This window comes from Malaya genurostris, chromosome 2 (assembly GCF_030247185.1).
Source record: "Malaya genurostris strain Urasoe2022 chromosome 2, Malgen_1.1, whole genome shotgun sequence".
Taxonomy (NCBI): Eukaryota; Metazoa; Arthropoda; class Insecta; order Diptera; family Culicidae; genus Malaya; species Malaya genurostris.
In genome coordinates, this window is record NC_080571.1 from 107,354,025 (window position 1) to 107,367,478 (window position 13,454).

Here is a 13,454-nt window from a genome sequence, read left to right on the forward strand (position 1 = left end):
TATTTTCCTCATAAGTACATTACTTCAAGTTTTGTAGTTACATAGTCGTAAATAAGTAGTCCTTTCTAAATTATGTAGATCTATAACATTGCCTATTATAGTATTCTATGTTACTTACTACTACTGGTCTAGCTGTAGTGCTTATTTCATACGATTGCAAGTGTTCGTTACATTTGTTTATTTTATATTTCTCGCATAGCAGCAAACGCGCATTATCGTTATTGAAAAATATTTCTGTTATTTTGAAAGTATCAATGGTATCACTGCATATTGTACTATAAATGAAAAATAAGTCACAGGAGCAAAGGTTGGAGAAGGAGGGTGTTTTATTATGTTCATTTGAATCTACAAAGCAAAGAAAGAATTGAAACGATCTCGATGTGATTATCAATTCATGTGCAAAAATGTCAATTTTTTCTAGTGCTCCTCAACACCTCCACCTGGAAAAAAGCAGATATTAATAATTATATTTGCGAAGCAGATAGTTTTTTAGTTCACTTATATTGTCACGAAATATAAAAATCTTTGTCCTTCTTTCAATTTATATGTTTTCCAGTTCCAAGTTCATTGACGACGTGGTGCTTTGCAAAATCGAAAAGAGACATTGGGTGACAAGTGCTTCACCGAGTTTCAGTGAAAGCCAACTCACTGCTCGAAAACTCGATTTGCTGTTTCGGCATATTTGTTGTTTACTGACAAGTTCAGCATAATATTATGCTAAACTTCGCAAAAGTATGCGCTTTACGGAGATATAAGAATATACTCTTCGGAAAAGAGCATGTGGATTACTGAACAATCAGCAAAATATCATGTTGCCGATCTAATTCAGCATTTCAATATGCCGAGCTCGAGAATACGTGCCGGTACGGAAGAAAAAAACACCACCGCCACACAGCGTGCTTTGTTCAGTTTTGTACAGCGTGCAGGGTTGCCACATTTAAATCTATATTAACTTGGTACAACTGTTTTCAAATTGAAAATGATATGGTAGTTTATACCCAAACAAAGTTTTTGATTTTATTCAAGTTTGAAAAAAATATCTTGACAGAATCTTCTAGTGATATTTTTTGAAATTATAAGTAATATAAGAAAGGCACCATTGCACCACTAGGTGGATTAAAAAAGGTTTTATAGAATAGTCATACTAGCAAAAATCTGTGAGTCATAATTATTATGCCATATTTGTTTAATATCTACAAAAGATGCATCGGTGACTGCACTTTAGCATACTGAGTGAGCGGTAAGATTGTCTTATGGCAGTGTCTCATTTAATCCGTTAAAAAGGATAGATGTATGTTTGAAAGAACGAATGAAAGTTGGTTGGTTCAGAAAACAATTGGTTGAATCAAACCAGAATTGTTATACTAGTATCTGTGACTGACACTATCTCGTGACATTAGTGGCGAAAAAGTAAAATTTTCTATAGTGGAATTAAATGAAATTAATTTCATTTTAAAGCCAATATTACTATTGTTGCCGCTCGAAATTTCAGGTGGGTAATTTACTTTTGAAATTTTCGGGTGGGTAGTATTATTCATCGTACCCATCTTACTCACCGATCCTGCAAAATATTATTAAATGACGAATATGAATGAATGTAGCTTGGTACTGGATCATACTAGTTCATTATTTAAAAAACGCATTTGAACTTGACATTTCAGCATAGCTAATGATGCGTAACATTCAAGTAAAATGCTTATATCAACATAACCATAACCACCATCCACGGTCAATCCATCAATACACTTGGTGCTGTTTTTCCGCTCAGTTGAAACAACGCGTAAACATGGCAGGGCGTCTTAACGAGCGTCACGTGACGACAACGCCGGAGTGACTACCACCGCCGCTATATCGATACGACCATAGAGGAAAAACGCAAGCCTTCAGTGAAGTGCTAAATATGAATTTCCTTTTTCCTGATATGTGAACTAAGTCGTGAGAGGATTGAGGAAACCGGCCGATTACCTATCATCACTAAAATTTGAATGTGGCAATTCGCTTAACTAGTTCGATCATATCGCAGTTTGGTTGCGTGACCGTAATCAATCAACAGATTGCTAATTTGATGTGTGGAAGGCTTGGACTTATTATCAATTCTGCTAACGGTGTAACCGGTTGCAATGCTGACAGCTGCGGTTGTCAATTCAGTTTCAAACGATTCGAACTATGAATGTATAAAGATCATCGAAGATTTCATGGATGACCACTAAACACGAGTTGCATAACCATTGGGTATGCACTAACTGTGTGCTTTCATTTGCGGCAATTTATTTTCTTTCCCCATGTCCAACTAATAGGACTTTCAACGCTACCGTGCAGTTGGGTACGAAGCGCTGCAACGCTTTATTGGACCGTTTTGGTATCGATATACCTCCCGTTTCCTCTTTCACATTGGCTAGGTGTATTCATCGAGTGTGTCTCTTGAGTCGTATCTCTCTGTTCCTATTCCACTGTAACCGCGAACCGTAAAACCAGGAGCGATCAATACAATTTAAACGATATAATTATGGCTCTATTAAAATGCACTTCCTCGTACAATCTCTTTCTTGAACCATCCTCTATGAATACAAATCGTATTTAATTGTATGTTTCGTGTTAATGCGATTATGTTTAATTTGGAATGTTTTGCATGTTGTAGCGTACCAAAAGGAAATCGATATTCTTTAGATGTGAACATTTTATTATGTCCATATTTAGTTAATTTGATCACAAACGTGGTTTGAATTAGAGATCGGCAATTCGTTCGCAAATGGTTCGAAAGAACTAGTTCTTCTAGAAGAATGAATGAACAAGAGTTTTTTCTTAAAAAAATGATATCTCTAGAGCTATTCCAGGAATGAGTAGACGAAAAAGTGACAAAATCAGAATCGACCTTCTCCGATTTGGATGAAACTTTGCACATGGCTTCAGTATGGTAAACCATAAGTTTTGAACGGATGGATAGGTCAATCCGACTCACGACTGATTTTTAAAAAGGGCGTATGTATTTTTGCATTTCACAAAAGTTGCCTTTTTCAAATCGTTGTAACTCGGAAACCGTTAATTGTAAGTTAAATTTAAAAAATTAGGGTTTCGATTTTTTTTTGATAATTTTTATTTTAAAGCTCTTATTAAAACCTACAGATTGATGGCTATCCCATCCGTGCCTTTTGAAAAATGAAGAAGTTACAGCTAAAACAATTTACAGATATATTCGAAATTTCAAGTTCTGGTTGAAAGATAATCATTTAAACAGTAGAATATTATTCTACAGGTTAAAGGCAATAAATTTGTTCATGATATCCTTTTTTTAAAAGTAGCTGTTCTTGAGATACTGGTAAATTTATTTATAACACTATTGAATTGTTTATTTGCTTGCTATATCTACAATTATTACATGTACATGAATAATTCTTAGTTATATTTAAGGTTGTATGCGTGCATCGTCATTCGAATACAGTCTTGTGGCGATTGTGGTTTCTGAAATCGGAACGAAAGAATGGTATTTCTGTGTGTCTGGAATCATTTTGGTATCCTTATAAACACTACTCCACGCGGTCACACCCCGTTCATATTCTTCTTGTGACACGTAACAAAAAGACATGGTCGTGAATGCATCTCGACTTCTCTGCTCTGCCCATTCATATAATTGTTTTGCAGTTGTGATTGGGTGTTCATGTAGTTTAGCCAAGCTTTCACGTCGTGCCATTCGCTTTAAATTACCCCCGAGTGCATCACATGGTCCTTTACCATGAGAAGTTGCAAAAAAATGCCACTCAGTATCAATGTTATACATTGATTTAAATTTACAGAGACTTGCAATTTTTTTTCTGTTTTTGTACTGCGAGACAGCTCCGTCAGACATAAATATTGCATTTTAATTTGAATCTTGTCTTTCAAAAATGACATTAAGTGTGAAATAAGCACTTGAACCGCGATGGTATCGTGTTTAAGCACTTCTGAAATCACAATGAAACTTAAATGTTTAAGCTCTTCTGATTCTCTATAATAAATTTCAAATTGATGAATGGTTACTTGATCATTGCTCCAATAGTGGCTTTGAACAGTATTCTGAAGCACAAATGAAGAAATTGCTGAAAAATCACAAATAATTACAATTTCTCCTGTCTTTAAATTAAGCAAATCAGATTGCTGATTTTTGATAAAATTATGAGTCACAAGTTTTTTCTAATTTTTCGCAAAAATTTGCTGCAAATTCTTCGACTGGTTTGACAAATTTCTCTAGATCACATCTGTCAGTAGAAACCCTTTGTTCAAATTTTATCTCAGTCAAGTCACGTTCCTCGAAATTGTCTTAAACGCTTCTCTCGAGATCTTGTGTCGCTGGACAACTTTTGCATTCACGGAGGTAGCAGGATTTCTTTGATGAGTCACATAATAGCTTTTTTAAATAATAATTCTTATCATCATACTTGAAATATTTTTCAACAGCATGAATCATTAATCAAACTTTCTCATGGATTGTGCCAATACATATGTTATGTGAACCAGAACTTGCAAGCAACTTGCAGTGTTTTGGTCTTAATGCTGCAAATGTACTAAATCCAATATTTCGATCTGGAAATTCTTCCTTATAACCCAAATATATTTTCTTCTTCTAAATCGTATTGGGATGTGGATGGTTGTGGTTCCGTTGTTGACTGCCCTTCTGTTTCCGACGTATGACTTTCGTTATAAGCCCACCTACGACAGCGATCACAAATGCTTAACGTGGTATACAATTTAACCTTGCACTTTTGAGCTTCAAATTTTCCAATTAAGGTTTCTGTTAATTGGAAAAATTTTTCGGAACACACAAAACCAGGAAAAGGTTTACAACACTTTGGGGGGGGAAACCATATTGTAGTATAATAACTGTTTCGAAAGAGATTTGTAATAAACTGATATCTGTTCTACGATGCATAGCTATTTATATGTGAAACAGATAGAATTTAGGTAAGCAATTCGCCGGTACGTACGCCGGTTGTAAACAGTAGGTAGTCAACTGGCACACCTCTTTGATTCTACATGTGTTTATTCGTTTTGACGTTGGTTCTACTGTTTAAATCATTATCTTTCAACGAGAATTTGAAATTTCGAATATATCTGTAAATTGTTTTAGCTGTAACTTCTTCATTTTTCAAAAGGCGCGGATGGGATAGCCATCAATCTGTAAGTTTTAATAACAGCTTTAAAATAAAAATTATCGATAAAATTACCACCCTGATTTTTTTTATTTAACTTTTTCTGATAATTTTGTAATTATTGAGAAAAAAAATCAAAATTTTTTTCTGTGTTTATTTTTTTAGAGTGCCCAATCGATTCCCTACAACTTCTTCCTGAACGTTATTTTTGTACAATTAACGGTTTCCGAGTTACAACGATTTGAAATAGGCAATTTTTGTGAAATGCAAAAATACATACGCCTTTCTTAAAAATCAGTCGTGAGTCGGATTGACCTCTCCATCGGTTCCAAACTTATGGTTTGCCATACTGAAGCTATGTGCAAAGTTTCACTCAACTCGGAGAAGGTCGAGTCTGATGATCTGCTAAGCATTTCTGGAATTGCTCTCTATTCTTTTCAAAAGAAGTAATTGAATTCTTCGAGAGAGTTTACACATTGCCTGCGGGTTTTTTTTTAACGGTCGCAGGTCTTAGGAATATGGTACATGCAGAGAAAAAAATTGTAAAAATAACCAAATTTGGGTTTCACCCAACGAATATTTTTGTTGAAATAGTGACAAAAGAAAATCTGGTTTGATATTTTAAACATTGCTAATTGGAACTAACATGATCGTTTATATTTCTCGGTGGATTAGTTTGTCTCAATAAACAGTTTGATAAAAATAACAAATATTTTACTTGCGCGTTCCTGTCAATCTCTTGACAAACAATTTCACAGTAAATTCAACTTAAAATATAGTTTTAAATGAAACGAACTCTAGTTAAAGTCAATAATTGTAACACTTTAAATTCACAAAACCTTTAGGTTGAAATAAATTTCCTTGAAATTAGTTATTTCAACTAACGCTTTTGATTGTTACATACATTTTTGTTTGATTTCAAGAATAAAATAATTTCTTTCATACTAATTTAACGAAGTAATTTTTGATACCACTTTTACTTGTTTTCAATTTCCTTATATACATTTTTTTTAAATTTTGCATTTTTTCAAGATTGTGAGCCGTTTTGTCGCTAGACGATCAAATTATTTACATACTCCACTATCAAGCCCTGATTTTTTTAATTTTTATAGCATCCAACGATTCGGTGCTCCATCAGTCAAAATAGAGATCCTGCATGAAATATTTTTTGCAAAGAAAATGTGTTATGTAATGTTATGCAATTTTCAAAATCTTTCCAATTATCGATACATACGGTTGGATTATTGAAAATCTCTTAGTTAATTAAAGAAGCAGATAAAGGTTTTTTAGAAAACTTGTAAAGAACTTTATCCGCGGGAGATAAAAAAAAAACCCTGGATTATTTTCGCGGGAAAAATGCTCTTGTCTATTGGAAATAAAACTATTACGGTTCATTTGAACAGTAAACTTAGTTATATCAGTACACAAATAAGATCATAGATAAATTGAACCTATTTTTTTCTTGAAATAAAGATACAACAGGATTGAGTCAACACGGATATTTCGATAACGTCAATTCAACTTTGGTTGACATGTAATAAATAGTTAATTTATTTCAAAAAAAAAATCATTGGGAGCAAATAAATTTTTCGTTTGGTTAAACCAAAGATTAGATTCAAATCAAGCAGGGAACATTTTTTATATTTAAGGGAGAAATTGGTTCAAAACAATCATATTCTAGCTTGAAATGAACATAAATCATATTGAAAATTCTACTAACTGTTTTTGTTTAAGCACTTCACTACTCTTCTCACTTCGGTACATGAAATTTCACCTGATTCGGCAGGGCTTGGCACATTCCATGCTCTTGCAAACTTTGACGCGAAAAAAGACCGACGGAGCACGGTAGTATACGGACTTCGGATTTCGCGGTTTAACGGAAAGGCGGACGTAGCTTGATTTGCATCCAACACCAATGAATACTTGTTGCGATCTCTTTATTGCTGGTAATATTGTATAAGTGTGTCTGTAAGACTGAAACTGTTTGACAGTTGTATCGTGTGTGGTAGAATCCAGTTCCAAGCAAGGTGTGTAAAGATTATAGGTACATTTCATTCTCTAAATCTAGGGTTAAATTCACTTTTTATAACTAGATAAGTATTTACAGGTAAGTTATTTACATTTATAAAATTTCATTCTGTTTTCAGGTTTCTATTACGAAATAAAGGGTAAGTATTGAACATTCCGGCCGCCAATGAAATTTTGTGACTTCAGCGGGAATGATCTTCTGGCTAGTTGAACAAATGTTGTATTATAAGCCTTCCTCTTCCTCATACAACCCAAGAGGAGTGAACTAAATAGCTTCGATCTGGATGGCGGGATAGTGTCCTGGGAGGGTATGCTGTAAAGGAGGAACATCTGTACGCAAAATGTTGACTTTGAAATACACAGGGTACTTAACTCGAGTCAAGTCCCAGCCGGGGGTTCAAATAACCCACACGGCGAGGCTTGGTTCTTTACAGGTGAACCAGGAACCGCTCGATTCCCCCGAGCTTGGGCCAGCTTATGTCTGGCGACTCATTACCCCGAGTAGGGGCCGGGACCGTGTCCGGCGGCTCTGTTCCCTAAGCAAGGACCTTCCTCTGGCGTGGTGGCGGTGGAATTACTGGACAGAGATCCGCTTTGTATTATAGTGGACGGATCAATTTCAACTGGCAGCAGGCACAACTTTGAAATTGCTCGTTTAACGATGCCGAGGCCACATTTGACGGTTGCGACGCGAACCAGCTCGTCTGGTCCTGGATGGACGCTGAGTACACGTCCCAGGGGCCATCTCTGTGGAGGGTTTCTTTCATCCTTTAAGACGACGATGGATCCAACAACTAAATTATCTGTGGCTTGAGTCCAGCGATAACGGTTTTGTAACGTTGCAAGATACTCCTTGTGCCAACGAGACCAGAAATGTTGAGATATCTGTTGTACTCTTTCCCAACGAGAGAGTCGCGTCTCGGGAAGTTCTTGATAATCGGGATCTGGGATCGAATTAAGAGAACGGCCGATCAGAAAGTGTCCCGGAGTAAGAGCCATTTCATCAGAGGGATTGTCCGACATCGGAGTGATTGGGCGAGAGTTTAACATGGCTTCCACTTGAACTAACGCTGTTTGCAGTTCAGATTCAGTTAGATGAGCATTTCCGAGAATTTTACGGAGTAAGGTCTTGACAGACTTAACACAGGCCTCCCAGATTCCACCAAACGTAGGCGAACGGGGTGGAATAAAGTGAAAATGAAATCCTTCGTCTGAACACTCATTAGCAACTGCATTCTGGTGTTGCTCACTGCGGAAAAGTTTCCGGAGTTCTCCCAGTTCTCGTTGTGCGCCTACAAAGTTCGTAGCATTGTCGCAATATATATGAGCAGGCTTTCCGCGGCGACTGACAAACCTTCGCAGACTAGCAATGAATGCTGCGGTAGTTAAATCTGTTACTAGATCCAAATGGACCGCTTTGGTAGCCATACACACATAGACCGTGATGTACGCTTTGAAGAACGGAGTACGTTTGTTTCTCAGTGATGTACGTACGAAAATTGGACCAGCTAAATCGATGCCAACGTTCTGAAACGGGTAAGCTTGGTTGACCCGAACAGGGGGCAGATTACCCATTAGCTGTTGCAGAGGCTTGGGTTTTGCCCGTGCGCAGATCATGCAGCGATGCACAATATTGCGAACTAAGTTTCGACCACTAAGAGGCCAAAATCTTTGACGGAGTGATGATAGCAGCAGGCTTGGTCCAGCATGAAGCGTTTGAAGGTGTTCTCTCCTGGCGATCATTTCAGTGAGACGATGCTTTGGTAGTACAATCGGGTGCTTTTCTTCGACAGTGATTCTTGCATTGTGAAGCCGGCCGCCAACACGAATTATGCCATCGACGATTTGCGGATGCAAGAATCGTAATTTAGATTTTCGATGGATTCTTCCAGTGCTGTGAAGTTCCTGTATGTCTTGGGAAAAGTGTTGCAACTGTCTTTCTAGATTTCCGGGACTCCGTACTTTGCTGAGACGCGCCAGTATATTTTTCTGGCCAAGGTGCGAGAGTTGAATTTAGCCATTGAGGTCCGGTCCACCACAGATCATTAGTGAGGAGCTCTTGAAGATCCATTCCTCGAGAAATAAGATCGGCGGGATTATCCTTGGACGGAACATGATTCCATTCGACGTGTGACGTTAGCTCTTGTATTTCAGCTACGCGATTTGCAACGAACGTTTTCCATGCCGATGGACTAGTTGCTATCCAGTTTAACACTATTGAAGAATCGGTCCACAAATACACAGTGCCAATAACGTTTGTGCTGTTCTGAACCTGCGTTAGAAGTCTGGCCAACAACTGAGCTGCACACAGCTCGAGGCGGGGGATCGTTTGAGTACCTATCGGAGCGACTTTTGATTTGGATATTAGTAGTCGAACTGTACATGAACCTTCTGATTGTATTGAGCGAAGATATATGCAGGCACCATACGCAGCTTCCGATGCGTCACTGAATCCATGAATCTCCACGCGATCATACCCTGGACTAATTACAGGGCGGGAAACTCGAAGGTCGGTCAATGCAGAAAGGTTTTGCTGAAAATCATACCATTGACAAGCAAACGACTTCGCCACGGGTGTGTCCCAGTCCAGCTGAAGTCTCCAAAGATTTTGCAGCATAATCTTAGCTTTGGAAATTGTAGGACCAATCAGCCCTAGCGGGTCAAACAGACTGCTGATCTGAGAAAGAATGGCTCGCTTATTTAACACGGTATATTCCTTCCAATTGGGAGTCTTAAACGAAAGAAGGTCGGTGGATGGTTCCCAGCGAAGACCAAGCGTAGTCACCGACGATTCATGGTCTAAATCGAGTAATGTTTGCGTTTCTCGGAGCTCCAACGGGATGGTGTTAAGAACCATCTGACAATTTGAAGACCACTGTCGAAGAGGTAATCCAGCACTAGTCAACATGGAAATGAGCTGTTCGCAGGTAGCGGCGAGAGACTGAGCGTTATCTGACCCGGAAAGTAAATTGTCTACATAAAAATCATGGCGTAACGATGATTCGGCTAACGGATAACGATGTCCTTCGTCATCGGCTAGCTGTTGCAACACTCTAGTTGCTAGGAATGGGGCACAACTCGTACCATATGTCACGGTGCGTAGCTGAAACGTCTTCAGGTCAGAACTAGGATCATCGCGCCAGACTATGCGTTGAAGCGGTTGGTCATCTGGGTGAACAACAATCTGCCGGTACATTTTCTCAATGTCCGCAGAGATGACAAATTGATGTATACGGAACCGAAGGACTATCGTAACTAGAGAGTCCTGAATGGTGGGACCTGCTAGTAGGACATCGTTCAACGAGATGCCAGATTTGGAACGGCACGATGCGTCGAATACGGTACGGAGCTTTGTAGTAGCACTATCAAGCTTCATTACGGCGTGATGCGGAAGAAAGTACTGCAGTTGCACGTCATCTTCATCAGGGCGGATCTCTCGCATATGTCCTAGCCTGAAGTACTCGTGGATGAATTGTTGATACATCGACTTTCGTTCGGGGCTCAATCCAAGTGAGCGCTCGAGAGAGAAGAACCGACGGATTGCATTATACCGGTTATCTTTGAGCTGCCAGAGCAGTTCATCTCGTTTGGGAAGCTTGACGGTGTAGCGACCGTCAGTGTCTCTAGTGGTGTTTCTGGTAAAGTGTTCTTCGCAATATCGTTCTGATGGAGACCATCCTTTCGTGTCATGTACTTCTTCAAGCTGCCAGAATCGGTTGACAAGCTCATCGATTGCGCAAGGGTTGCTAAATTGACAGTTGTGCGGATCACTTTGGTCGTGATGGGCTAACAGGCACTCTCCAGAAACCACCCATCCAAACTCGGTGTTCTGAAGCAGCGGTAGATCATCGCCGAGAGATATTCTACCATATCGAAGAATACGAAAGAAATGCACGGCGCCTAAGATCAAGTCGATGTCACCCGACACTGCGAAAGTGGGGTCAGCAAGCTCTATGTGCTTCGGAATCGGCCAGTGACGAGCTTCTGTCGTCGACTGGGGAAGTTTTACCGTTATTGAGGGTAAAACTAGCATGGAGCACTTCATCGAAAATGAAGTCACTCGAGAAGAGATGGTTATCGTTGTCTGATGTTCAACCCGTGTCGTCTTGTTACCAATTCCACTGATCGGAATAGCGTGAAGCAATCGCCTTCGGGATAACTGCAGTCGTTCACAGAAGGATGTAGAAACAAAATTGCGTTGGGATGCACAGTCCAGCAAGCAACGAGCTGTTACGATATGGCCGTTAGGGTTACGGATGTTTACGAGCGCCGTCGGAAGGAAAACAGTTCCTGGAACTAATACTTGGGACGGCGAGACTAGCGCTGCCTGAGTGGCAGTGACCAAAGAGGTAACCTGTTGCTGAATCGGAACCCTGGTATTCGATGGAGATTGTGAAGAATGTAAAACGGAAGGTTCTGAATTCGATTGGATGGCTACATAACACGTAGATTTAGTGGTATGACCACCCGACGCAGGGTTTGGATCGACAGACTCGGGATGAAGAAGTGTGTGATGCTTTTTGGAACACGTGCGACATCTTGATCCAGAACAGTTTCGGGCATAGTGAGAGTTTGAGCGTAGACAATTCATACAAAGGTTTTTCTGTCTTACCAGGTCGGTTCGTTGACGAAGATTGATCTTACGGAATTCCGGACAACTGTACAGGTAATGACTATCACCGCACATGTCGCACGCCTTCGGCTTAGCGACGTTTGTAGACGATGCGTTGGTTGGTTCGGCTGGTTGTCCAGAGGTGACGGGGAAGGCTATAGCCTTGGTTGTTAGGCTTGGCTTATTTCGAGAAGATACGTTCGACATCGACGGAGACACGGCTTGCAATACTCGAGCATAGTTTTGGAGATAAATGGCCATTGTCACGTACGATGGCATTGAAGTAGAACCGTCAGGTTCTATGTTGTCGGATGTGATCGCGGTTCCTCCCAAATTGTCGGCATCAAGTTTGCTACAATAGTTCTCCCATTCCCGAAGCGTACACGGATCAAGGCGAATAGACATTTGATAAACCAGAATAGAACTCCATCGGTCTGCTGGTTCACCTAAACTCTTCAACACGGAAATTTGCTGCTCGAATCGATCAATCAGCGCGAGAAGTTCTTCGGCGGATTCTCTGCGCATAGCGGGACTGTCGAATAACGTTTTGATGTGACATTTAATTAACAGCCGTTTGTTTTCGAAGCGCAACCGAAGCGTACGCCAGGCATCCTTATAGCCCTGTTCGCTTACCTTTATCGGGTCGAGTATGCGCGCTGCCTCTCCTTGAACAAGACCCTTCAAGTAGTGCATCTTCTCGACAGAACTGATGTCGCTTCGTGAACCTAAAGCGGATTCAAACGAATCGCGAAAAACACACCAGTCTTCTAACTTACCGCTGAATTTCGGGAGATTGATTTCAGGAAGTCGAATACTTAGTGGTTTCGGCGGTGCAGGGGTAGTGGAACGGGTAGGCCGTGACTGCTTCGCCATCTTTGTCAAGTAGAAGCTTCGGAGAGCATAACAGCGACCGTCGAACCGTTGCCGTTCCTTTTTTAGGTCGATTGGCTCCTCTTTAGTGGAAAACATTTCTAACTTCACCACAACTCGATGAAACTCGTCGTAAAATTTTTCCAATTTTTCCGCCCATGCTTCTACTTGACCCGCAAATTTGCTGTCCTCGAACTCCTTCGCATAACTTTCCAACAAAGCCACCGAATCCACAATGTTATCCTTCGTCTGCTCCAACTCACGTAATTTCTTCTCATCCGCCATTTTGTTTCTTGCACTTACGCAGGTACCACCGCTAGCATCCAATTTTCACCAATTTATGATTTTGCACCACAAAAGTATAATTTCGAAACTTCGGAAAATTTATTTAATAAAATTTGCGTTTCAACACGGCGCGCACCGATCACATAGAAGCAGCAAAAGTAACAATTGATCTAAAACTGGCTGTTTCTGACCCGCACTATCTGGCGTGTGCGTCGGTTTTTTACACAATGGTGGATTCTTTGCGGGCACCCGGTATTGTTTGCACTACCTTACTAAAATGGCTCTTTTTCACTTTGGAATATACCGAGACACACTTCGCGCACCGTTTTTTATGCCTCTTTTGAAGTGACCGGTTTCGACTGCGCCTATTCTAGACGGCTTATATTCACTTGCGGAACTTTTTACACAGATCCGGCTCGAAGGACCAAATTATGTTTAAGCACTTCACTACTCTTCTCACTTCGGTACATGAAATTTCACCTGATTCGGCAGGGCTTGGCACATTCCATGCTCTTGCAAACTTTGACGCGAAAAAA

The 13,454-nt window shown here is 40.0% G+C and overlaps 2 protein-coding genes across 2 annotated transcripts; both read right to left on the reverse strand.

Moving 5' to 3' along the window:
• Positions 1-7,643: 7,643 nt before the first annotated feature.
• Positions 7,644-8,768, reverse strand: LOC131428751 (uncharacterized). The gene has a single exon (XM_058592793.1). It carries the CDS (start codon positions 8,766-8,768, stop codon positions 7,644-7,646), a length of 1,125 nt encoding a protein of 374 aa, XP_058448776.1.
• Positions 8,769-9,018: 250 nt separating this feature from the next.
• On the reverse strand, positions 9,019-12,918 carry LOC131428752 (uncharacterized). Its single transcript, XM_058592794.1, has one exon. It carries the CDS (start codon positions 12,916-12,918, stop codon positions 9,019-9,021), a length of 3,900 nt encoding a protein of 1,299 aa, XP_058448777.1.
• Positions 12,919-13,454: the final 536 nt, after the last annotated feature.